The following is a 26,223-nucleotide window of genomic DNA, read 5'->3' as shown; positions in this document are numbered from 1 at the left end:
CAGTGGAGAGTGAACCGGACCTCTACAGGTTATCTTCCCGAGGCCCTCACCCTAGAATACTCCCTGGAGAAGGTGGTGCGTTGGACCCCCTGCCCCGGCAAACATTCCTGCATACCCACCCCAGTACCCCTTGGCCCGGACCTCCCAGCCTGACCCAACAGCAGCATCCCCAGTGGCTTCCATGGCATGTTTTCAGGGAGTGACGATTCCATTCCCTTAACCTCTCCCTTGGCCATCCTTTTTTTTTTTTTTTTTTTAAGAAAAAGATTTATTTATTTATTCATGAGAGACACAAAGAGAGAGAGGCAGAGACACAGGCAGAGGGAGAAGCAGGCTCCATGCAGGGAGCCCAACGTGGGACTCGATCACAGATCCCAGAATCACGACCTGAGCCGAAGGCAGCCGCCCAACCACTGAGCCATCCAGGCGTCCCATCTCTTGGCTGTCTTTATAAAATGCAGACTTCAGAAGATTACAGGAAGGTGGCCCTGATGGTCCCTGATATATCTCTTAACAATGATTAGTGCCTGAAAGCACAGATTTCCTTCTGAGGGCCTCAGTCGGTGCCGTGATCTGTGAGCCTCCCAGCCCCAGCAGAAGCAGGCACAGTGATCCCCCTCCCCTGCTCTCCTCTGGGCACCCCAGCCCATGGGCACTGAGCTAGGGCCCACAGGGACCGGTCCCCAGGGTGGTCAGGCATCTCCTGAGGCACCGCCACCCCCAGGCAAGCAGGGGCGTGGGCGGGGTGGGGGGAGGCCACTCAGCCTCCTGCCCTCCTCGCTAGCAGCAGGGAGGATGCCTTAAGGCCTCTAGCGGTGGAGCATGTGGTCATGGATGCAGATGGAGCCTGGAGCTCAGCGTAAATTTCAGTGAAAACAGGAAACCACGAAGCTGAAATGTGTTCACTTTTAAGAGTCCAAAGAAGAAGAGCTCGAGGCCATGCAGGAGGAAGCTGGGGAGGAAGTGTGGTAGCTTTTTGCTCTGGGCCCTCCTCCCTCCCTCCACACAGCCACAGCCAGGCTTGGGGTCTACAGCCAAATTCTTAGAAATTCTATCGGCCTCGAGGTCAGGAGCTGAGGACTGGGCCAGGCCTTCCATGAGGGCAGGAGCACTCTTCCTGAGCTGGGGGATGGAGAGTCTGGTCTGCAGTCTCCTCCTTCAATCGTAGGGGTGACCCAGCTCAGCCTTGGGCAAGGGTCACCACACTCATCCCTGCCATGGGCCCCCAAGGGCTGTTAGAGCAGCACCCTCTTTCTGTGGCAGCCAGCACTGAGTGTCCCTGGCAGCAGGTGAAATAGGAGAGGTACTCCCCAGGGATATAGCAGGAGCCAGGATTTTGGTGTACTGGAGGCTTCCGGGCAGCCTCAAGGCCCAGGCCCATCCGTCCCTTGAGGCCCCCAGGCATAGCAGGCCACCCACACTGGCCCATGCCCTTGGGCCTGACAGGGGCTTTTGGAAGCAATGCTGCATCCAGGGGGAGTTGCCTGGTTCTAGCTGCAGGCCTGGGGGCTCTCACTGCTGCTGGAGAGCCTAGAGCTGCTTTCTTCAGTCCCCAGCTCCTGTCTCCCCGACCACCAGGCAATCCAGTAGGTTCTCCCTGCCTGCTGGGCCCTTATGCAGGCCTGAAGTCCTGGCTCTGGGCACCCGGGCCCAGCTCAGCGGAGCCCTGGTAGGCTGCTGGCAGATGAACGCCCTCCTCAGTGCAGTGCCTGGGCCCCTACCCCACTCAAACTCACCCCTTCCCTTCTTGAGCCCCCATCTCTGCACCCCAGAGTATGCACAGGCCCCCCACTTCTCTCCCTGTTTTAAAACCCTTTAATCAGTATTCCACAAAGGATCCCCTCCCATAAAAACACATCCAGGACATGCCCTGAAGCAGGAGACGTAGCAGAGGGCCCAGAGCAGAGTGCCACAGACCCTTCCCTGTCCATGCTCACCTGACAGGGTCACAGGTCACTCTGAGGTGAAGGCTCAGCACAGATTAAATTGAATGGAAGACCAAAGATGGGGGGGGGGGCAGAAAGGAGGGTTGGGAGCTGGAGGGGGAGAGGTGCTCCTTGGACCTCAGGCCCTCCTGGAAGCAGAGCAGGGATTAAAACCCAGCATCTACAGTCTATTCACAGGGTTTGCACTTGTTGCCCGTGGAGATTTTAATGGCACCCCCTCTTTCTGCTGGAGGGTCACAGTTGAGACAATACAGTATGTGGTCACCCTCTGTACTGAGCATGCTGTCCGGTGGAGAGGGGAGGGCGGGAGGCGGGGCCTCTCCACTCATCTTCCCAGCAGGCTCCACCTGCCCTCCCTTACCCCCCTCTGCAACGGAGAGTGCAACCTCTGGCCTGGCCCCCATTGCCCAAGATGCCAGTTGGCCCACAGTGGCCACTGTGCCTTGGTGTGCACTTCCTGTTTCAGGGACCCAGGCCAGTGAACTCTGGGGACCAGAGGGCAGGCAGCAGGAGCCCAGATTTGCTCAACTTGTTACAGTTAGCCACTTGGTAGTAGCAGACAGCTGGCCAAGACTCCCATGGCCCCAGGGCAGGCAGCCCAGCCCCGGAGCCCCAGGGTTACAAAGAAAGAGTCCGACAGATGAACAGCCTCAGGCGAGATCGGGGAGCTGGCTTTTTCCACATCTTGTCCTGTGTCTCAAGCCTGGGAGGATGGCACTGGATGAATGTGGGGGTGGGGGCATCTGTCCAGTGCCCTCTTGTCCCACCTGTGCTGTCAGGTCACAAAACTCATGTCCCAGGGAGAGAAGCTGCCATAGGCTAGAAACTCTTGAGCTTCTAGGATGTAGGCCATTTGGTATTTGTAGCTGGTGAAGTTCGGGTCTCTGGGGTGGGATCTCAGCACCCCACCACCCTTGAGACGGGGACTGAGAGAGCCAACACCTTCTCCTTTCTGCCCTGTAGCACTCAGAGGAGTTGAGGGTCTGGCCATCAGAGATATCTCAAGGAGTCTGGGCTTCAGAGCAAGAAGGGAGGAAACCAAGGCTGGGACCAAGGCTAAGAGGACCCCTCAGAGGGCCAGCTCTGCCTCAGATGGACCTGCCCCGGGCCCAGCCACAACTGCCACTGGCCCCAGCTGGTCTAGATGGCCTCAGAGTTTGGGGAGTCAGGCACAGGGTCTGCAAAAGAAAGGAGAAGTAGAATGAAACAGGGGCTTCTCTCTCTTTCACCCCCTACACCCACCTGGGAGGTTATAAGGCCACAGAAAGAGTGAGGCTGGTGCCCTGCAGGCCATGGGGAGGTCATGACCTTGCAGGCTCTAGCACCCCAAGGGTTGCTGGGAAGCACTCACCAAGGGTTGGAAAGAAGACATCCCCAGGGCCTGGTGGAGACAGAGGAGTGGAGGGCTCGGAGAGCAGGTGCCGCCCAGACTCGGACGGCTGCCGCTGAGCCATGTAGGACAGTGGAGGCCTGGCTTTGGCATCCGGCATGCCGTGGGGGGACGGAGAGATCTCAAAGCCAGGGTTTTCGATTCCTTGCGTGTTGTTGCTAGAAAAGCAGAACTGGCTCGGTCAATGGTACTGCTTGGGTTGGGGCCTTCACCCTCCTGCCGGTCCCACTTCTCTGCTTCCTTCTCCTATGCCTTCACACCCCAGGCCTCAGCACCCCCTTCCCGGGAGGATCTGGGGTTAGAGAGAGAAAGCCAAGGCTGGCACTGTCCCATCTCCCCTGAGCTGAGGGCATCCGACCCCAGCTCCACCCGATCATTTGGCCATCTGCCCTGGACACAGGCAGGAAGCCTGGGGTCAGAGACATGTTGAAGACACCAGACTTAAGGATCTGCAACAGGTTCTTCTTTGGTCCGTAGAATTGATGGCATTAGGTTCGAATGTCCCCACATCTTGTAGTAAGCTGGAGGAAGGGACTTACCTTGACCTGGAAAATCATCCCTTTTGGACACCTAGGAAAGGTCCCAGGGCCAAGTTCCTGGGTGTAGCTCATTCCTAAAGACACCCTCAATACTGGGCTCCACGTTAGCTTCCTGCCCAGAGCACCCCGACACACTCCCCTGGCCACTCTATGCCCAGCCCACAGCCCTGCTCAGAGCAGCCTCTGCCACCAACCTCCGCCCTTGTGGCCTGATGGCTTTCTCCTTGGAGTGCCCTGCAGAGAGGGACCACAGCTCCAGGTGTGTTGTCCTCCTTGGCATGTTTCACTGTCCTGCCCCTGCCCCCACACCCCCAGGCCAGCAGACACTGAGGCCTGAAGGTAGGTGCCTGGCTCATCTGAGCAGCAACGGAGCTCAGCCCACTGGGTAAGGGGTGGCAGGGAGAGCAGCCAACTCGCACAGATGTGTAGGCCTCGGTGGCAGATGGCAGACAGCACAGATGGCTGGGCTTGGTGGCTGTATAGGGACCCTCCTGCAGAGCCCTCCTTCCTGACAGCTGACCCTGGGCACAGAGGACCTGGGAGGCCATGCCCGTGTGCTGAGCCCTGTCACAGTACAGGTTATCAGTGGAGGGAGAGGGTGAAAGGATCCTGGGGAAGAGGAGTCAGTCCAGGGCTAGAAGTCAGCCCCACCCCCCCTTCTGCATTAACCCCAGCTATGGTCTGAGTGTAGACGCTGCCCTGCAGAGCCACAGGCCCAGGGACGGGCAAGCAGAGAGCGCGCCTGCCAAGCTTGGAGTTGGGGCTGGGGCAGCTGCGGGAAATTTTCTCAGGAAGATTCCACGGGCCTTACCTGTCCATCCGCACCAGTTCCTGGGCACCTGGGGACATACAGACAGAGAAGCTAGTCACCAAGAAGAGGTTTCCCTAGGCGACGCCCCCTCCCCTCCCCTGGCAGATGCCCTTCGGGGAACGGGAGCAAGCCCAGGCTGGGCCACGCTCAGCCCCTTCTGTTGGCTCGGGAGGCCCCTAGGGCAGCGTTCATCCTGCGGGCAAGGCCTCGGCGAGCCCGGTGTTTTAGCCAGTAACAAACTCGGGCTGCATTTCACAAATATAAAAGACAGCGTTCATCACCAGGAGGCCAAGGGCAACCAGTGCTTTCTCCTGTGGCCTGACTGGGTGCTGTGAGACCGTCCAGATTGAAGTATCAACCGAAAGCCTGACTCGTGAAATTGGTCTTTCCTGTTTGGACATTTGCCACCCTCTGGTCTGTCGCCATGAGTTCCTGAGTGGGAGGGCTTGCAAGGTCAGTTCCTAACTGGAGGGTTCCTGGTCCTCTCTGGCCTGTCCTCCACATCGCCTAGAGGGTGGCTTTAGCAGTGGCACCTCTTAGAGGAACCTTAGGGGCCCAAGACCCCGTTACTTTTCAGCCATTCTGCCACTTTCTGCTGCTCCTCCAAGCTGCTACCAGCTTGCCCCATTCTTGGGATTCCCCACCCCCAAACTGGCCACCAGCCAGATGCAGTGGCCCCAACTTCCCTCTTCCTTGTAGCTCCCCGTATGCGTCTCATTTGCAAGAGCTTTACCAGATCGCTGTGGGGAGCCATGGTGGGAGGGGCACACACAGAACACACATGGGAAGTTGCACAAAGGTTCCTAAAATCTCTGCTCTCAGAAGGAACCACTGTTTCGAGGGTGGCTCTGCGCATCAGGCTTCGTGCAGGTGCCCAGCATTCCCTGTGCTCGTCCTCTCCACTCCTTGATGGGGGGATTGCTGGCCCCACTTTAGAGCCAGGGAACCCAACCTCCGACTAAAACTGGATTGGTTTCCACACCCATCAGCCTCTGCAGCAAGCTGCCTGCCTCGGTGCCCCCAACCCTTACTCTCTTCCTCCCTGAGTGTGGCTCACCTCTGAGCACAGCGCCCTGCCTACCCACAACGGACACACACTCCCTGGCCCCTTCCCCGCTGACCCGCCATCCTGCTGGGGCGCTTAGCCTCTGCCCTGCAGCCTGACTCCCGGCATTTCCCAGTGACTTCTGTTTCCATAATTCCAGCAGCAGCACTTTTCTTGTGAGGCTAGATGAAAAAATGTCCCAAATCTCCGCTCCCTCTCCATTTCGCACCTGGTTTCTCTCCTGGCATCTCTTGGGTCTAAGACTCTGATCCTACAACTCAATTTTTTTTTTTTTTTTTTGGAGTGGGTGGGCAGACTGGCCTCAAAAATACTTGTATTAGAAGATAAATTACTGGCATCTTTTTGTTACTGAATATATTGAATTTGGGGATAAGGAGCTGCAAGCAGCTGCATAATCAGGGTCCATTTAGAGTTTCAGAGTACGTGTGCTGCCCTGGTCACGGCACAGCCCTAGCGGGCCCACTGGACCACCTGCCCCCTTCTCAGCCCAGTTCTTCAGCCTCCAGTTCATCTGTCCTTTCCCGGGTCTTCCTCAGTTGGAAGCCCTCTAGGACTGATCCACCTCAGTCCCAGGGCCTGGAGTGGGAAATCCTAGGGGCTGACCCCAGGCTCCCCATGTCCTCAGGAAGCCCCCACGGTGTTTGGGCCTGCCCCCTGTCTCATTGACCTTCCTCTAGCCTGGGGCACAGGCACAGCCTTAGACTAACCTCTGGGGATCCCATGCAACAGGCTTTGGGGCAAGAAAAGCAAGAGCAATGGCCACCCCATGCCGATCCTCTGCCCTGAATTTGTTTTCCCATCCCTGTTCTCCCATGGAGGCAGTATAGTGGTCTGAAGTGAGGGGCACAGAAAGCACCTCTTTACTGGGAGCTGAGCGTGTCTCCCTCCTCGTCCCTTCCTCACCTCCATGAAAATACTACACAGATGAGCATGAGCTCCATGGTGATTACTCTCCCTGCCTGAGCCCCTGGGTTCCTCTTTCTGCTCTGAGCCCTTGACCTGCCCCCCACTCCCCTGCCAGCCTCAGGTATCTCTGGAAGTAGGCTATACCGGGTTTCATGAAAGGAGTGTGGATGTCCTGAGAGTAAAGGAAAGGGGATCACAGCCCCAAGTGAGCCACTGTGGGGGCTCCAGGTTGGGCCCCCAGGAATGAGGGGTGTCCAGGTGTTACGGTCCAGCCAAAGGACATCAGGTGTGAGCCAGAAGCCACCTGGCGACAGAGCAGCCCTCTCTCAGCTACCTTATGCAGCTGGCCAGGGAGGAAGAGGCAGGGGAGGTGACGCAAGGGCCAGAGTCAAGGACTCCCCACCCTCTTGCACTTAGAGGTCCCTGGGACTAGCCCAGGTTCATGGGTGGGGTCAGAGGAAGGGCAAGGGGTATTATCACCGCAGAGAGGGTGAAACGTGTTTGTGACCGCAACTTGAAGCCTGACTCCACCCCTTAGTCAGTGTGAGGTTCCTCTGGTGAGTTCCTGAACCTCTCCCTGCCTCAGTTTGCTCAGTTGTAAAGTAGGAACAGTTATAAGACCAAGATTTCGCATCGTTTCAAGGATTCAGCAGGAGAAGGTATATAACATACTTGGCGTGGTACCCAGCACAGCAGCCTTCCCAGATAGGGGTTAGTGGCGAGGACACTCAATGCTGATGGGTACTTTGATGATATGGTGGGATTATATTCCCTGGGAAAGGCACGAGTTGAAAGCTCTGGCTTTGAGTCCCAGCTCTGCCGCTTAGTAACTTCTATCACATTTAGTTAATTATTTAACCCTGCTAAGAAGCTCAGGTTTCTCAGCTATAAGCTGAAAGAACTGAACTAAGTTATCTCCAAGATCCCTTCCAGTCCTGATAATCCAAAGTTCATATTTGTCCTAATGGTACTATGCTAGTTACACAACAAGCCTACCCGTACATTTAAGCAGGTCCGCAAAGGATCTCCTAGTGGCAGCACTTCTATAAACCAATTTGAACTACTCCAAGTGATTATTTATTCATTCAGCTGATATTTATTGAGTGCTAAACCAGGACCACTTGGGACTGGTAGGCACTAAGCACCCCCCCCCCCACCAGTGGCACACCTGGGTCCCCTCCTCTCTCCACCATTGAGCCCAGCTCCTTACAGGGACTGTAGCAGCTCCCATCTCTGGAACAGAGAGGAAATGTGCCTGCCTCTTGCCTTTGCTAATCTTAGGGGCTGAGCTGAGGGCTGGGGCAGATCACGCACACCCTCACCCACCCCAGGCAGGCAGGGATACTCACGGCGGTTGGTGGCCACCTGCCTTTGCTTGTAGACGAGGAGCAGGATGAGGGGAAGGCAGAGGATGCCTACGATGCAGGCTCCTGTAGCCAGAGCAGCAGCTGTGACGCCTATAAAGACAGAGAGACAGCCAAGGTGAGACTCCATTCCCTCTGTCTCTCCTGAGGGGAAGCTGGAGCCCAGAGAGGCAAGTTCGAGGCAGCAGGGCGACCCAGCTTTACCCAGGCCCCACAGCCAGACCCACAGAGGCACAGAAGCCAGACCCAGGCCCCACAGCCAGACCCACAGAGGCACAGAAGGCCCAGGGTCCTCTTTCAAAGAAAGCCCAAGTGGGCCCAGGGCACACAGAAATGAGGCCAGGAGTTTACAGCGGAGGCAACACCAAGAAAGAGAGAGAAGGGTCTTCATCCCAGCCCTCCGGGGACAGCTCACCTGCCCTGGGCTACAGGTTGTTACCTGAAAAGGGAAAGCAGGTCCTTCACAGACCCTGTGCCATGAAGTTCAAGATCAAAAGGAACCCCGGTGGCGAAAAACCTTTGGAGATACATAGTAGTGATGGTTGCACCACTTGGTGAGCAGAATCAATGCCACACACTTAAAAGGGGTGGAAGTGGCAGATCTCATGTTATATATGTTGTGCCACAATAAAGAAAAAAATTCAAAAGAGAAAAAGCCCAACTCATCCGGAGAGACCCCTTAGCTCCAGACACAGCTTCTGGAAGTGATCTCACATATACAAGTCACAGGGCAGGGGAAACGTGAGTGAGAACTAGAAAAAATGTGAATCCTTATCCCATGGCTTAAAATGTTTAACTTTCTCCTCCTCCTCCTCCACTCGGGCCCCCTGCAAAGAGACAATCACCGTCCCCACTTTTCTCGCATCTGGCCCAGATTTGTTCTCTGCGTATACAGCATACGGCTGCTTTTCGTGACGATCGCTTTTCCCACTTAGCATGGCTTGGACATCTCTGCATGGCACAGAGATCTACCTCCTTCTGCCTAGGGCTTTCTCGTGGGGCTCACCCCAGAATTTATTGAGACAGTCCCCTATCGGTGGGCATGCAGATTGCTTCCGTATTTCAACATATTTCAAATAACGGAGCAGCGAACTCCTTGTGTGTGCATCTTCGCTCGCTTGGGCAGGTACCTCCGTACATAACCTCCCAGCAGTAAAAGTGCTGAGCCAAAGAGTTTGTATATTTTCTTTGAGGCTATTGTCTAATTCCCCTCCACAAAGGTTGTACCGCTTCACCATCTCACCAACAGCATGAGAGGGTTGATTTGTTCCAGCCCATCTGCTGACACCAGGAATTTAGCTGGGAACAGACATGCCCTCAGAACCACAAGCATCATAAACACGTTTCCTTCCCGATTTGCACTCTTCTTGAAATATGGGCTGGGATACCTTGTCACGGCATCAGCATAGCCCCGGGGAGCTTGGGAAAGGTGGATGGGCTGTAGTCTCAGTGTTGCCTTTGCACTATTTATCTGGGAATAAAGGCTGTTTTTATCTCATTGTATTGCTAAACAACCTGATGGTGTAAATAAGCTTTGGGGGGGGGGGGGGTTGTTCATAACACGGAAGTGAACAAACTGTTTACAGGCACTTTAGACATACCCACCAGTACAGGAACAGTTGCTGTGCTAATTATAAAGCAAGTTCGAAGCCACGTAAAAGCAGGCTCCCTGCAGATCTTAGCAAGGCTGCATTTTGACGTGGAAGTGTGAAAGTAGACATGTTCTATAATTCAGATATTTGAGGATTTCTAAATTACCATCATAGGACCTTCTTGTGGGCACTGAGAAGGGGGTTGCAAAGTGCTCTATTCTAGTCATCAAAGCAGGTCTCCGGATTGCTACTAAAGCCACGTTCAGTGAGGTTAGGTGCTCACTCACTGTGACTCCCTGTCCCCCTCTGGGCCTGACTCCTGTCCCCAGGCAGAGAGCCCCCTCTGCAACCCCTCTAGGGGATCAGGACTTGGTTTCCTTACAACCTGGGCTGAGTGTTGAGGCCGGGACAAGGAGGCAGGAGTTTGGGGACAGCTTTGTGGGCCCATGTGCCCTAATAGCTTTGCAGAGCCCAGCCTCACCACAGCTCCCTACCCCTTCCCGCAAGCATGGTCAGTACCTGGGGAAGAGGGGGTGGATTGCATCCAGAGCCAAACTCATTGGCAAGGTAATCACGCACTGGCAGAGACAGCTGCCAGGCCAGCTCTGAGAATGGTGCCAGGCTTTACACAGCAGGCTGGGATGGGAGGGCCCCCCCCAACATTCTCAGCAGAGGATCCTTGTCTAGAGCCTGCCAGTACCCTGGAGGTAGGGAGGGAGAGAGGGAGGGAGGGAGGTACAAGAAGGGAGAAGAGCATTTGGTCAGGCTGCCTTGTCCCCCAGAAGGGGGCTTGGTGAAAGCAAACCAAACATCCTTCTGTGTAGGGTATAGGGAGGTGGCTTTGCAGGAGGTAAGCTGCCCAGCCCCCTTCCAGTTGGTGTTCAGTAAAAAAAAAAAAAAAAAAAAAATAGACCCTCAGCAATTTGGGGCTCCTTAGGGACCAACTTCCTCAGCCTCTCTCTGTTGCTGCTGCCTTCCCCGACTGACTTGGGCTTTCAGATGACTTCCTAGGCCAGCCACCCTCTTACTTCCCAAAGGGAATGTTAGAAGACAGGGCTGCAGGTAGAGACATCTAAGCTGCTTGTCTGGAAGCATCATTAGCTGGTCAGGTACCAAGGTGGGCCGTGGGGCACCTGTCTTCAAGCAAGCAGGGACTAAGGTTTTTCCAAAGGTAAGCAGCACTGATGGCAGTAGCCAGCAGCCAGCCCTGAGGCCCTCTAGCCACATGGGTCACCAGGCAAATGTTTCTAAACCATTAGAAAACAGGTATGTGTCTACTGTCTGTTGTCATCTACTTGCCATCCTATCACGGCCTACACAGTATGTAACTGCTTTTGTTTTGTTTTGTTTTGTTTTGTTTTGTTTTGTTTTGTTTGCCAACACTTTAAAATTGAGAGTTTATGTAAAATCTGGACTTCTGACTTTGCTTGGAAATGGAGTGGCTCTGGCATCCCCGGGGCCTCTCCAAGCATGCAGCAATTGGAATTGTACTTATAGGCTGGCAGCTAGCTGCTCGCCACAGTCTCCACCCCTCCCTACTGTCTACTCCCAGGTCCCTGATCCAGCCTCTTGGATAATAACACTGGTTACCTCCCTGTTAGTGGGAATGAGACATGCTTGCTCCCTTTCTCCGTGGACACATGACAGCCTGAAAATGGAAGTGCTGTCTCAAACCCCCCACACCGCACCCAAAAGCATAGCTGGGTTTTTTTTCAGCTGACACCGCGCCCACCTTAGTGACAAGACTCCACCACAGCGATAAGTTTCCAGACCTCCAGAACCAAGAGTCTGGAAGGGGACTCCAGAGGTCCCCAAAGCCATCTCCCTGCCCTCAACAGCTAGGATAGAAGTAAACACATCCCTCTGCCCTTGGGGAGCCAGTTCACTGTGGCCAGTAGTTCAGGGAAGCAGGGACCAGAGAGGGAGGCTGCACATCCCTATAAATTGGAGTGTAAGGCGAATGTCAAAAGCTGAGAGCAGAAGTGCCCAGCAGAGGAAGCCTGACCCACTCGTGACAGTCAAGTTCAAAGTCACCCTCAGGTTCTTACCGGCCAGACTCCCAGGACTTTCCGGGTGACTTCCATTTCCTTAATTCCAGCAGCTACTTCTCTAGGAGTCTAGATTGAGCAAAATGAACCAAATCTCTGCTCCCTCTCCGTTTTGCACCTGGTTCCTATGGGGTCCCTACTGGCATCTCCTGTTTCTGTCCCCAGGACTTTTAATTCATACAACTAATTGTCATAAAATCGGTGTTGACAGAGGGGTGGGCAGCCTGACTCCCAGGGAAGGGTTTGTGACTGAGAATCAGGCACTCTGGCTGAGAGACTGGAAGTAATCCCTGTACTTTGGTTTCCCCATCGGTGAGAGGTGGGCAGTGGCACAGGTGAGCTCTGGGAGCTCCTGGAAGAAGAAGGGGGACTGCAGGGTTGCTCAGAATGGAAGGAGCAATGGGGAAGTGAGCACTGGCAGGCCCCTCCAGGTGAGGCTCCCTGCCTTCCCCTGTGCTCGCTCAGAGCACACCGTCCACCCTCTCCGGGGAGCTGCTGGTGGAGGAAGTGAGGACAGCAGCAGCTTGGTACCCAGGCAACACATAAGGTCTGCGGTGTGCAGGGACAGGGGCTTGAACCAGGGTTCCTTAGTTCTATGAGGGTCTGGCTCAGACTGAAATGTGTGTTCTAATTTTATTCCTGGCTAAAGCTGTGCGTCAGTTCAAAATAGAGTAGTTGGAGTAGAAAGTCACCATGGCCTCTGAGCTGGGCTTTGGCTGGGGCTGTAGTCTGAACTGTTCTCATTCCTGCCTCCACTCTATATGCATGTCCTCCTGGAGGGCAGGGGAAGGTCTGCACTTTTGGGTCTCCAGGGCCTGGGCAGGGGTTGGTTACACTAGATGCCCAGTCAATATTGATGGATAGAAGGCTCTGGAAGCCAAGACCTTGTCCTCTCAGAAGAATGGAGCGCCCCTGAGACATCTCCCCTTTGCCTGCTGCCTCCAAGCTGCTGGGCATTGTCTCCTGGCCTCTGAGCGCCTAGATGTCCCTCAGAGCAGTGCCCCCTTCCTCCACTGGATGCCTCTCTGGGCAAATACCAGGGGTGGACTGCCACCCACCCACTGCCCTGTGCATCCCTCAAGCTGGGAAGAAGGTAAAGTGAGCACACCCCAGTTGTGTGGATTTGAGCAAGTTATGTCACCTCTCTGGGCTTCTGCTTCCATGTATAGAAAGTGAAAACAGTGGTGCCTACTTCAGAGGGTTCTTGTCAGAATCCAAGAGATACCAGTACTTGCAAGGACTTAGCTCAGTGCCTGGCATATAGGAAAAGCTCTAAGAACGGTAGTGCTGTCCCCCTGCCTGAGTCTCTCCGTCCAATCTCCCCACGTACAGAACAAGGAAGTTTTAAGCAAGTGGACCTAAGCCAAGAGGACCCCCCACAGCCCTCCAATCTTCCCTTGTTGGGGAGCACTGGTGAGCAAGAGCAGCACCCACTGATAACAGCCTGTGGCACTCAGCACCTGTCGGGAGGGGGGCACTTAGCCAAAGGCCACCCCCAAGGAGTCAGAGCCGGAGCCACAGGAGCCGGCTTCTTCGGGCTTTAAGCCTTGGAAGGGGAGTGGGCTTCTGGGACTGCAGCCCCATGGCTCCAATGACGGGGAAAGCAGAAGGGAGAGATGATAGCAGAGGAGGAAGGATGGGGGTTCTGCGGGCTTGGGGCGAGGAGGTCTGAGTTCAGAGTGGGGCCTTGGTCCAAGACGAAGGCAGAGGAGAACAGAGAACCCAGAAGGGCCAAAAGGGTGGTCCCTTACTTTCACTCTCCCTGGGTGAAGGTGGATACGAGATGCACTGGAATGAGGCTTCTTTGTCTGTAGAGCAAAGAGAAGGATCGTTAGGTGGGCATGAGGCCAGGGAGGCTTATCCCAGCCAGCACACGGGTCCACATGGACATGTATTCTCACCCCGTGGCCAGGTATGCCCTGCCCACTCTCACACATGCCCCCCAGTCATGTAGGTACCTGTTGGCACTCACATGTCTACCCAGCGTATTGCCCCTCACGCTCTCACCTGGACACACACACACACACACACACACACATACATGTTCCCCAACAACTGCTCACGGGCTCACACCCCAGGTCTCACAACACGGCCACCACAGTCAGGAGCAGTACATCCCAGCCTAGGTTTGTGCATTCCCTCTCTCTCACTAGACCGAACCACGTATACCCCCCTCTCCATCACACCCCACTAACCACACAGACCCATACACAGCTCCCCACACAGTGGCCACCCCATCTCAAACACATCCCTGGAGTGTCAGCCTCACCCATCTAGCATCACACATGGTCACAGCATCAGACACACAGCTCCGCACCCCCAGAGCCACAGTGTCCTCGCCGCTTACCCTTGCACACAGGCACCCACACCGCCCCGAGTCACCGCACCCCCGGGGCCATCCCGTACAGGGGGCCCTCACCTGTGTGCACTTGCAGCTCCATGGCACCGTAGACCCTCTGCTCGGAGTGATGGTGTCTAATCTCTACCACCAGGCAGCAGTAGAGGCCGCTGTCCATGGAGGTCAGGTTGCGCATGGTGATGGAGAAGTTGCCATGGTGGTCGGAGACCGACTCCAGCCCGTAGCGCTGGGCCAGATCCTGGCTGGTGTTGGCCTGGTGGCCACTGTGGTGCAGGTGAAGGTCCTGGAATGTGAGGTTGCGGATAGGCCGGCGCTCCGAGCAGACCTGCACTTCGCCCCGCGAGCTGCGGTACCACGTCTTGTAGTAGGTCACATCATGTCCTTTGGCCATGGGGCCCATGATCTTGCAGGTGAGGGTGACGTTTTGTCCCTCAGAACACACATACAAGGAATACGGTGTGGCAACCTTGAAAGCTGCTACCAGACCTATTCAGAGAGATGAGACTGTCACCTGCCTGAGCCAGACCCACTCCCAGTTCCTCCAAAGTGAGGAAGAACGTTGGCCTGGGGCTCCAAAGATGTGGGTTCCCCAGCCACAGGCCCAAGGCTAGTCAGCTGACCTCCCCAAGGCCTCAGCTTCATCATCAGCTCCTGAACCTGCCTCCATCCCAGGCTGTGTGGGAGGAGGAGCTTCTCCAGGCAAGGGACGCCCCTGACCCCAGGGAAGCTGGATGAGGCATAGGGAAGATTGTGGGCAGGCAGGCAGATGAGGCCCGGCCAGTGGGTCTGTCTCCCCACACCACCCCTGCAGGCCCTGTGGCTCTACCCACAACTGGCCCCTGGCACTTCCAGCCTCCATGCCCTGTGCTGTCCAATGGGAAGCAGAAGGAGCAGCACAAAGGCTATTTGAGAAGGCAGCCCTTTGCCCTTGACCACCATTCTGGGGCCATTAGCACTTTTGACCCCTCCCACTCGTAGGGCTGGCCATGCCTTCCCACCTCCTCATCACGGAGCACCCCTGTGTGCAAGGCCTGTGCCAGGTGCTACATCTCACCTGGACGCTGAGCTTATGGCCTAGCCGGGTAGACAAAGCATGCGTTCCTGACCAAGTCACCCCACAGGCTAGTGGGCAGACTGGTGCCAGCCTTCAGGGCACTTGGAGGGGGGAAGACATAGCCATCCTGGGGATGGTCAGGAGACTTCTTGAAGCAGCAAGTGTCTTTGGGGTTGATGGACAGGTAAGACTTCAGCAAGTAAAGGGGGTGCCCTGGGTTGAGGAAGCAGGTAAACCCAAGATGTCTCAGGGAAGGACCAGGAAAATCATCAAAGCTCACCTCATCCATGTACCTGCTGCCACCCAGTCTTCTTAGAAATATCTCCTAGTTCTTTTTGCTTTCAGTTGGCAAACAAAGCCATCCCTTGGTCCTCTTTACCCTGCCCCAACGCCCTAGTATTTAACCATGTTGACCCCTCAAAGCACTGGCCCTTAAAAGCAGAATGCTGGGGCCGGAGTCCCGGCTCCCATCTAGCCCCGAGAGCACCCCCTTCCTCACATGTACAATGAGGAAAATATTCACACTACGCATAGTTGCAAGAGGACAGAACGAGGGAAAGCTGAGAACAGAAGATGTGAGTTCTAATGCCCTCTACAGACATAGGGAGGAAAACTATGATTAGTATACATTAGTGGTATTTGAGTTTTCATTGGCATTTCAAGGGCTGTTGTAAGTCAGACAGGGAAGGGGAGTTTGGAAATGTGAATAGAATCCCAACCGACATGTGTCTTCTGTTGCCTCTGCCTGAATCAAGATAAGGCCACTTCCTCCTGCAGACACCCCCTTCCTGCCTTTAGAGCCTGGGACCCACCAGCAGAGGAGAAAGCTTTGCCCAGTCCGGAGGAAGGCAACCTGGTGTAGCTTTGGAACCGGACCAGCCTGCTCTGGAGTCCAATACCTGGGAGTCAGACTCTGAGCCTCAGAGTCCTCACTGTCGAACAGAAGTGGAAACATCTACCTGCCAGAGCTGAGGCCAGGATTACAAATAATTTACTTGAAGGGCTCTGAAAGTGCTTTGCTAGTTGTTGGTGCTTGCTACACAGAAGTTAGACAGCTCTGTCGCTCGTTCCGGCAAGTCAAGAAACATTTCCCAGGAGTGAAAATAGTTCTGCAGAATAGAATGGAGAAGGCGGCTTCAAATTCTTTCCCACTAAAGGTACGAATGACCCACAACAGCTTGTAATCCAGTCTTGGAGCGCCTGCGTATGCAAAGCAGAGTGTGGGGGGTTAGCAAAGCATGGCCCCAAAGAAAATGTCTGCAAGACCCCTAGAAAGGAAGGAAGACACACACGAACCCCAGATCCTTCCATTCGCTCCACCCCCATGTAAGAGGGAGCCGTGTCTGGAAGCCCCAGATCTATGGAAGACCTTTGCCAAGGTGAGAGGAGATTTCAGAACTTCCTGGCAAGATGCTGGTCTCCTTTTCAGGCAGAAGAGTGGAGGCCCAGAAGGGGAAAGTGATTTTCCTAAAGTGCCACAGAGGGTATGGACTCAGAACCTGGGGGAGCATAGGCGGCTTCAGGTAAAGCTAGATCTAATTAGAACTAGAAGGAGGAAGAGCACGTGTCCCGTGCTATGCTAAGTCCTTTATGGGCATGTCTAACAACCCCATAAGGTAGGTGGTGTGTTTTTTTTTTTTTTCCTTTTTACTGAGGAAAAAACACGAAGCCTGGAGATGTTGAATAATTCACTGAAGATCACAGTGACTTGGACTCTCCCTCATGGGCCAGTAGGGTGGCTGTGGCCACAAAACTTCTACATGTGCCAGTAAATGGAGGTGGGGTGTAGCTAGGGAAAGGCCCCTCCCAGCCACTCCCAGGAAGAAAACCCACCCAAAAGGCAGACCAAGGGCTTGTCTGCCCTGTGCTCCCCCCTTCCCTCAGCAGGCCCCAGCAGGCAGCAGCTCCCACCAGCACCTCTCCCAACTGGCGCCTTATCTTCCCTGTTCCCAACCCCACATCCACCCAGAGAACCCAAGGCTGGGAACCACATCCAGCTCCAGCAGCATTTGCAGAGATCCCACACACCCCTCGGGGGCTGGGCCGATGTCTGAGGTAGCTGCAAGGGGGGCAGGCGGAGTAGTGGTGGAGGCAGAAGCAGGAAGTGGAACATGGAGCTGAGCCAGGTTGGGGTGGGGGCTGCCCAGTGGACAGAGGTGTAAGTGGGGTGAGACTGAGATGTGGGCAAGCTGGGGCATAGCTTGGGTGGGTGGGGGGAGCGGAGCAGGGTGGGAGCAAGCAGCAGAGCCTCCAGTGGGGCCCCAGCACCCGGGCTGCCAGCAGAGCTTGCGGGGCCCCAGCCCTTAAGGTCCAAGCCTTGGTGTCAGTGAGCCCAGAATTGCCTGGAAGCCCCGGGGAGAGGTTTTCAACCCTAGATGCAATGTCCTTGAAAACCCACAGTGGGACATAGAATCAGGATTGAGAGTAAGGGGAGGGGGACATGAGGAGGGGTGCATTGCACAATCCCCAATACCCTACACACCCTAGAGGACTTCTTCCCTTTTTACAGAAAAGAGAAGCTTGCAGTGGGATTCAGTTTTGGGGGATGGGGGACAGCATTCAATTTTAGCAAAAGGGCCAGATAGCAGTGGACCAAGTGTTCTCAGGATCTTGTCCCGGCACGGGGGTTCAGGGGCAGGGGGATGGGGGTGGGAACATCCCCTTTGTTGTGTCTAAAACTCAAGCCAGGTCAAAGCCCAGGACAGCCTGTCTTCGGGAGGATGTACAAAGGCGCAGAGTTGGGGAGAATAATGCACACACCCTGTGCCACCAACGACTGCGCATGTGTTATCGGGGATATACATATAGCACAGCTGGATTTATAATTATTTGGCGGGAGGATGTTGCTTATTGTCAAGAGCAGATCCTTTCGGACACCTGGGTCATTGTCAGAGACTGGGGAGAGTGGGTGGGGAGGAAAGCCCTCGGCTCCAGGGCGGCCGAGAGCATGTGAGACAGGAAAATGACCCTGGCCTGGCCCTGAGCCTGTGCCCAGCCGGGACCCATCCAGTCATTGTGCTGCTCTTGGGCTAAGGAGGCAGAAGCACCCGGAGGAAGATTGCTTTGAACCTGGGAAATTCCAGGTCTCAGGATTAAAACACTTGGTCTGACAGATCCCTGGGCCCCAGTCCCCACTTAGCCATGTCCTTGCTGTGTGACCTTGGGCAGGTCCCATCCTTCTCTGTGCCTCCCTCCCTTCATCTCAAGAGACTCCCCATGTTCCTAGGCCTTTCTAGCTCTGAAAACCTGTGGCTGTATTTCCTTAAGGTAGAGGAAAGGGCAAGAATGAACCACTTCTTATGTGTCAGGACTTGCTTAGCACTTTATAGTCCTCACAGCTAACACCCCTGATGTAGGGATAATCATCCTCATTTTAAAGATGAGGAAACAGACTCAGAGAAGTCAGGTGACTTACCCAAGACCACCCAACCCTACTTGGCTAAGCTGAAACCCACACCTTGGACACACCAGCCCTGCAGGAAGGAAGAGTGTCCCCACTAACTCCTGCAGCAGGTGGGGCCGACACCCTCATCCTCCAGCAGCTTGGACAGTGAACTGACCCCCTCCTGACAGCACCTTCTAGGCAGTCATCCTCGCCCAGCCTCAGACCTCAGCTGAAAACACCATTCCTTCATGTCACAGATATTTAACTGAGGTCCCACCATGAGCCAGGCCCAGGGCAGAGAGCCATGGGGGTGCAGAGTTCCCTAAGGGATGGCCGCTCAGACTCTAGCCCTGCTCCTGCCACCTTCTAGCTGTGGGATCCTCAGCCAAAGGTGGGGCTCAGCCCCTTGTAGAAGCTTCTGTTCAGGCACAGGGGAGACGAGCTCTTGATGGGCTCCGTCTCGGGATACTAGTTTTCATGACTTCACCTCTTTCCACCCGACAGGCAGCTCATGAAACCCTGTGGGTGTGCACGGGATGGGTGTGTGTGGGTGTGGAGAGGCCTGTGTATTTTCCCTGCCAGGGCATGAGTTTAAGCCCACAGTTGCCAAGGCAACGCCCCAGCCTTTGGAGGTGGGTCCCCAGCTTGATTAGTCAGGCCTGAGGCCCCACCCAAACAGCTGAACTCTGTCCAGCTGCTGCTAGGGGTTGGAAGTAAACAGCCTCTGATCTTCTGCTGTTGCTGTTGTTTGGCTAGATGCAAAAGGCCAGGTCCTCGTCCTCGGGAGGCACACCCAACAGACATGGAACTGGTGGCCAGCTCCCTGCCGGGCCCTGGCCCCCAGGACAGTCTGCGGAGGGTACAGGGAAGGGCTCGGTCCTGTCTTTATCAAGCTGCAGAGCACAGAGGGAAACAGAGGCAAGGACCAACCAGGAAGTGCCCCCGGTGCGAGGGGCTGGGCCGGCAGGTCAGCCCCTGGGGTCTGGGGCCAGCAAGGACAAAGGGCATCTCAGATGTGTTTATTGATACCTGCCCCCGCAGGAAGTGTCCATTCACATCAGACCAGGGAGTCTGGGAAGGGGAAGCCAGGCTCTATTGGAGGAAGCAGCACTTCCAGCACCTTGGAAAGGCATCCGTGCATCCGGGGCTGGAGGCCGTGGGCTGGCGCGCCTCCCTGGAGAGGGCCCGGGCAGCTGGCCAGACGCCCTGCCAATGGACGCTCCTCTGGATGACTCCTTCCCAGCCTCCCCAGGCCCTCCCCGAGGATGACTGCTTGCAGCCAGGAACACTAGCTCTAGCCAGCTTCCCTCCAGGGTCAGTACTGGGAGGACTTCCTAAGGTCCACGTTCCAGTCTTCTGTGCCCTGTCTTCAACGCAGGCTGCCCGTGGTGGCTGACACTCACGCGACAGGTAGCCTGGGACCGACTGGAGGGCGCATGGCCTTCCTGCGGATGGACAGGTGGCCGGGCCAGTGAAGGCCCAGCTTGCTATAAGCTCTCTCTCTCCCTCTCCCCCTCCATCCCCTGTGGTTACTGGGATAGCTAGTTGGCCCCAACGGAAGAGAGGCCCCAGCTGGAGCTACTGTATTTACTTGGACAGTGTATTTATTTGAGGAAGGCAACAGGCTGGGAGGATCGGGGACTGGAAGAAGCCCAGAGAGGCCCTCTGACCCTGCCCTGACCTCTTAGGCTGGGGACTACTGCTCTCTTTCTTTTCCTCTGGGAGAGCTGACCCGTCCCCTGCCACCAGCTACCGCTCCGCACAGTGGTGAATTTGCTTCTGCAGTGATGGGGGGAGGAGCTGATGGTGACTGCAGCAGAGATGGTTTTACTTTTAGTTTTATGTCATTAAATGGCATCGAATCACATAGAAGGTTATCCTCCCCCCGGTTTGTTTTGTTTTGTTTTTAACAAGGGCCGGCAGGTTTCAGGCTCAGAGCCTTCCCCAGGCTATAGTTTCTAGCTAGAATTTAATATCCTTATTTGGTTTTCTTATTGTGTTCTTGTATGATTTTGTTCTATTTATGGCAATAATACTGGCTTTTCACTGGTGGCAGTGATAGAAAGTTTCCTTTTAAAAAATCTATTAAGTAAAAGAATGAGTTGATTGGAGGGAAAAACTAAGTACATAGGATAGGTAGTTGCTTCAGAAATCCCAAAGGTGGGATACCCGGGTGGCTCAGCGGTTGAGCATCTGCCTTCGGCTCAGGGCGTGATCCCGGAGTTCCAGGATCGAGTCCTACATTGGGCTCCTGTATGGAGACTGCTTCTCCTCCCTTTGCCTATGTCTCTGCCTCTCTTTGTGTCTCTTTAAATAAATAAATCTAAATTAAAAAAAAAATCCCAAAGGTAATAAGTAGGAGGCTGAAGCTCAAGAAGTACTCTCCTGGGACTCCCCTTCAGAACGGGGGCAGCCTCACTGAAACCATGTCACCCAGCCTCCCTGTGGCTCAGAGGGTGCATTCACGGTCCCACAGGGAGCGAACAACAGGGGCAGGACTTGACCCCAGGACCCAACAGGAAATAGCATCCTATGTGGAACATTTAAAGGATGAGGTCTGCTTGGGCAGAAGCACAGAAAGGTCATTACTGAATGATGGATGGGTGCGGCAGCCCCAAACTGGGGACCTCATCCACTTGCTGGGAGTGAGCAACCAGAACAAATAGGCTAAACATAAAGATCAATTAATTGCGGGAAAGACCCCAGTTTGACCACCAAACCCCAAACTGAGCTGGTAGACTTGAAAGTGCAAAAAGCCCCCATCTCTGGGGAGCTTGAAGAGAATCTGCAGGTGCCTCCATGGACATTTCACACTCCCAAGTGCCTGTAGGTGCCGACAGGTAGCTGGACCTGTGCATCCTCTGGGAATATTCGAGTCCACGCCCTGAGCTCTCCACCAGGCTCTGCAGGCAGCAAGGAGCTTAGATGGAGGGCCAATGGCACGTGGCCTCAGAAAGCCAAGAGCAAGCTCAGACACCAGGCACAGTGCTGAGGTTGCACACTGACTCTTCACAGCAGGCCCCTGAGGGAGGGGCCGTCATCATCCCATTTTAGAGATGAAGATACTTGCACAGAGATGCTGAGTAACTTGCTCAAAGTCACAGCCTGTAAATGGCCATCTTGGAATTGGAACCTAGATGGAACTGACTCCCCAGACCAGATGGTTAAGTGACTGGACTGTATGGGAAGCATACAAGGCACTCAACCCCAGGTCCCTTGCTCCGCCATTCCCATACAGGGTGCCATCAGCAAGGCCTGGGGCCTGCCGGTGCTGCTGCTAAGGGGACCCAAGGGTCCAGCAGAAAGTGCACTGCCAATCCCAGGTTTACCCTGCCCAGGGAAAGCCAGACTGCCCCTGGATGAGTAGTAGGCCTAAAACTGGGGACCTCAAGCTCAGTATGTGGGGCTTTGTCAGTGCCGGTCAAAGGGGTCACTGCCTATAGGCCAGATGGGCACCGAGGAGCCCTTCCTTCTTTCCCTTGATCTGCTGGGGCCCAAGGTCCATATGTGTATGCATATAGGGAGATGGCCTCTTGCAGCTTCCCAGCACTGTCCCTCCCACCTGAGCCACCCTCTCCCAGGGAGATCAGGCCCCGGCAGGTGATCTTTGGCCTGCGTGGGTGGTGGTGGGAGGCAGGGGGACAGGAACGACCAGCCCAGCTGGGGATCCCTGGCATTGGGTAGATGCCCCCTCATGCCCATGGGCTGGCCTCTGGGGCCACCCCAGAGGCTCTGGACAGAAGATAGTAGATTTCCTAAGAGCTGACCTTTGCTGCATCACAGTCTTGCACCACTGGGTTACTCAACAAAGCCCCGCAGTCTTGTTTACCATGAAGGGGAAGATAGGGTCTCCCCTCCTTAACCTCACTGCACCTCCATATGCTAGTCCCAGAATCTGGGCCTCCTGGGTCAGCCTATAAGGACATGTTGAGGCTAGGAACTCCCTCAGGTCCTAGGAGAGCCTTTTGGGAAGGAAGAGTGTGCCACCCTTGGGGTCTATGGGCCCTGGCTCTGGAGGTGCTTCCCTCTACCCGTCTCCCCCTGAATCAGGCCCAGGAAAGGGGCACCTTCAGCAGAGCTTAGAAGACAGGCCTACACACCCACCTCCACCTCACCTTCCCAGACATGAAGGCTTTGACCTTGAGCAGTCCTGCCCAAGGCAGCCCAGCACCTCAGGAGGCCAGCGAGTAGGTCTTTCCCACCCACAGTCCCTCCTGATGGTGCCTACGACCAGGCCCCCCGTCCATTAGCCGCTTGTTACACACTGTCCTGGGCAGAGTGAATATTCATTAGCACGCCCATGCTCTAGTTAAGAATACTGAGTCCCAGAGTAGCTGTAAGCTAAAAGAATGCTTCTGATCCCCTTCTGGGGAAAGCTGCTTAGAGGCCTAATCATATCCCTGAGCTGGGCCCAGGAAGGGCTGGCCCCTTGGAGTGCCAAGCTGTCTGAGTAGCCAAGGCCTCGAGGGGAGAAGGCTCCTGGCCAGGTAGACCATAAGGAGCGAGGGCTCTGAGCCTCGCCGCGACTGGCTACTCTGCGATGTTGGGTACCTTAGCTCTCTCGAGTTCAGTCTCCCCAGTTGGGGTTGCCCAACAGAGAGCAGCCCAGCCAGGGGAGGGCAGGGGAAGAGGCAGGAAAACAGAAGGACCTCTCGGGGTCACTTGCAGAGAAAGGGGCAGGGCAGGTGCTCCCTGGTGCGTGCACTGCTGGCCTCCTGCCTGCTGCCATCCCCTGCTTTTTCTGGAAGCCATGTCCTGCCATGAAGTGTGGCCTTGGTGCCAAGACTGCCTCCCCTGTCCCAGGACTAGGCAGCTCTGTGTGAGGGGTGTGGGCTCCCTCCTCCTTAGCACAGGCCAGCTCGGAGCTGAGATAACAGCTGCCTACAGGCACCCACTTTGTCTGCAAGGCACACTGCAGGCTCTCTCCACTCCCTGCTCTTGCTCTGACCCTGTGCCCCCCCTCCTTTCTTCTTCTGACCCGCCCACTCCGTCCTTGTGCCAAGCGCCCCACCTTCCTCCTGCCTCTCTGACTCCTGGCATGACTCAAGCTTTCCCTGGGCCCTTCCCACAAAGTGTAGTTCACAGGCTGCCTGCTGGCCCCCTCTTCCCTTGAGATCCAGCCACTCCAGTGCTGGGCACCAAGAACCAGGCTGGGGGTACCCCGACCTCTGCCCCCGCACCTCCACCCCAGGAGCCCCTGAGTCCTGGCCAGGATTCCACTTGGAGCTGTGACCGTCTGGACTTTGGAAGAAGAAAGTGGCGCCTCCCTGGTGTAGGGCTTCTGAGCATGAGCTGAGGAAACCCAAACCAGAAAGATGCCATAAGTTACCACGGGGGACCCAGAGCGGGAGCTCCTGGCTGAGTCTGGAAAGTGGTCCACAATCTCCTGGGGGCCCACACCGGTCCCTGAGCTGCAGCCTTGCTAGGCTGCCAGGAGTCAGCTGACCACTCCGCTTGCAGCTCGCAGACCCTCAGTATAAGGACAGGTGGGCGCCCACATCTGGGAGTGGGCCAGTGCCCCCCCCCCACGCCCAGGGTTCAACCAGGAGGGTCCCCAGGGAGCAGGGCGCAGAGACCAGTGAGTCCCTGGAGCCCTGAGGCAGAAGGGGCAAGGAGATGCCACAGGTGTCAAAAGCCCGAGGCGTCCCCTAGAAAATGCTGGGGCTGTCCCCGCCGTGTCTGTGTGTCTGTCTCCCCTGCCGCAGCAGCTACTCCTGCACGGGGCTCCCGGCAGCCAGGGGCCCGCAGGCGGCAGCTGGGGCAGCTGTCACAACAGGCAGATGTGCCGCCGCCCAGAGAGAGCTCGCCCCGCAAGGAGGAGACGGGCGGGGGGGGGGGGCTCCGCGGCGACCCCCTCCCCCGCGGGGTCGTCCCGGGGCGCCTCCCCGCGCCCGCCCGCGCAGCTCCTGCAGACCTTACCTCGGGAGGCGGCCAGGAAGACGGCGAGGAGCACAGGCCCCCAGCGCCGGCCGCCGGCCTCCGGGCCCAGGGGGACGCCCATGTCGCCGAGGGGCGGCGGCGCCGGGAGCCCGGGCCGGGCGGGCGCGGGCCGCGCAGGGGAGCTGCAGGCGCCCCGAGAGCCGAGAGCCGCGAGCCGCGCGCACGGCCGGCGCGGAAACCTCCGCGGAGCGAGTGCCGAGCGCTCCGTGGGCTCCGAGAGCCGCGGCTCCCGCCCCCCGCCCCGCAGCGCCCCCGGGGGGCCGAGGGGGGAACTGCCTCGCCGGCGGCCCCGCGGGAGGGGCTTCCCCGGTGACTCACGGGCTCGCCGCCCTCTAGGGGAGGCAGCCCCTGGCCTGCGGGCTCCGCGCGGCTGCTCTCTCCCACGCCCCCCCAGGACCGTGCTGCTGCGCAGCCTGGACGGTGTCACCCCAACTCAGCAGGCTGCGTCCCCATCGCGGGTTGTGTCTGACCTCACCCAGCAGCCTCTGAGCTGTCTGGGGGCAAGCACTTGTCCCCAGCACCCTCCAGCCAGCCCGGGCCTGGCGAGTGGGGGAATGAATGAATGAGCAAATGAGTGAAGGAAATCTAACTTTTGCAAAGGGCTAGGCAAGTGGGAGCCGACTTGACTGTAGATCCCAGAGCCTGCAAAACCCTGGTGCGTGCACACACACACACACACACACACAGACGTGGCACAGGTGCAGGGGTACACAGCAGCCCTGGCACCCCTACAGATGCATGTGCGTGTGCATCTGGCAGCGTGTCCCGTGGGAAATCATCAGGGCTCCTCTCCCTCTAGGCCCCAGCATCGCTTCCCACTTTGCACCCTCTCTAGCTCCCGTGCTCTGGATAGCCACAGTACCGTCATGCAACGCCCCCCTCAGTCCTCTGCTCCTGCACTGGCCTCCCCCTCGCCCTCAGGGCTCAATTCAAATCCTTCCCCTTCCCCAGGGGTCCTGAGCTTCGAGGGCAAGCTCCCCTCCAGACCTCACCCTTCACACCCCAGTTGCCAACCAGCTGATCTGCACCTGAACAGATCTGCCCTCCTGAGCTGGACTGTGAGCTGCTCTGCCTGAGGTTCCCAAGTCCCTGGCACAAAAGTGGGCACCAAGAAGGTGTCTAAAGCACTCTTATCTGAATGAACAAACCGAGTAGTAAACAAGTGGCTTCCTAAATGGAGGAGTGGGGGTGGCTGTGCCTAAGACCAGGGGTCAGGAGAAGGGTGGTGGGCACAGCCATTGTACCATCTACCCCAGCCTTGCAGAAGCTTCCCAGGACTTTGCTGGCCCATTAGGGATCTTGAGCTCATGTGACCCAAGCCTGAAGGACAGAGAACCACTAGAGTCCATCTGGGTTAGGGATCAGTGGAACTGAAAGGTAGCCAGGAATTGGGGGTGCCCCATGGCTGACCTCATCCTGGTTAGAGGCTCTCCTGGAAGCTCGGTCCTGGGGCAGAAAAGTGATACAGAGGAAAGGCTTTTAGTACTAGGTGACAATGCCTGGGCCCAGTCCCCCTGAGATGGAAGCCCAGGGGACCACCAGGACATAAGTGGGTACTTCATCACGATCCTGACCTTGTGACTCCACTTTGGGAAACAGCCCAGGGCCTTTCCTGCTGGCAGAGTGTGAGCTCTTCCACCCCCAGGAGGTAGAAAGCCAGGTAAAATCAGGTGGAGACTGGGCCCTCTTCCCGCCCTGGCCAGCCTTGGACAGACACGAGGTGGGGTCACTGAAGGGTGAGACTCTAGAGCACCTGACCTTTCTCCTTGTATCCCTTCCTGGCCTGGCCTCACCCAGGCCACCCTTGAGACCAGACTCCTTCT

At 56.4% G+C, this 26,223-nt stretch overlaps 2 protein-coding genes across 15 annotated transcripts in view; one reads left to right on the top strand and one right to left on the bottom strand.

Annotated features, from left to right (window-relative positions):
- Nucleotides 1-26,223, top strand: part of CDH23 (cadherin related 23) — a 410,879-nt gene that overhangs the window by 344,171 nt on the left and 40,485 nt on the right. The window contains exon 39 of one of the 14 annotated variants that reach the window (XM_041749265.1): nt 15,853-22,947. The exons of the other annotated variants lie outside the window; for them this stretch is intronic. Coding sequence (XP_041605199.1) covers nt 15,853-15,873 — 21 coding nt within the window. The 3' untranslated portion in view covers nt 15,874-22,947. Of the gene's footprint in view, nt 1-15,852; nt 22,948-26,223 lie in introns of those variants that run through there. 14 annotated transcript variants of the gene reach the window in all.
- Nucleotides 1,796-24,639, bottom strand: VSIR (V-set immunoregulatory receptor). The gene is made up of 7 exons (XM_041749277.1): nt 24,380-24,639; nt 14,082-14,507; nt 13,414-13,470; nt 8,008-8,115; nt 4,687-4,714; nt 3,298-3,494; nt 1,796-3,124 (listed from the first exon to the last, which is right to left on the bottom strand). The coding sequence occupies exons 1-7, from the start codon at nt 24,459-24,461 to the stop codon at nt 3,087-3,089; spliced, it is 936 nt and encodes a 311-aa protein (XP_041605211.1). The 5' UTR covers nt 24,462-24,639; the 3' UTR covers nt 1,796-3,086.

The sequence above is a fragment of the Vulpes lagopus genome, chromosome 3 (genome assembly GCF_018345385.1).
Source record: "Vulpes lagopus strain Blue_001 chromosome 3, ASM1834538v1, whole genome shotgun sequence".
In the NCBI taxonomy this organism is placed as follows: Eukaryota; Metazoa; Chordata; class Mammalia; order Carnivora; family Canidae; genus Vulpes; species Vulpes lagopus.
Note: the sequence above shows the minus strand (reverse complement) of the source record. Positions and strands in the feature narration are given on the sequence as shown.

Excerpts from the sequence above, each read along its gene's own strand:
- VSIR (XM_041749277.1), bottom strand. The coding sequence starts at position 24,461 with ATGGGCGTCCCCCTGGGCCCGGAGGCCGGCGGCCGGCGCTGGGGGCCT. Across the intron at positions 3,495-4,686 it reads GAACTGGTGCGGATGGACAG|CAACAACACGCAAGGAATCG; the intron begins GTAAGGCCCGTG and ends CTGCTTTTCTAG. Across the intron at positions 3,125-3,297 it reads TGTCTTCTTTCCAACCCTTG|ACCCTGTGCCTGACTCCCCA; the intron begins GTGAGTGCTTCC and ends TTTCTTTTGCAG.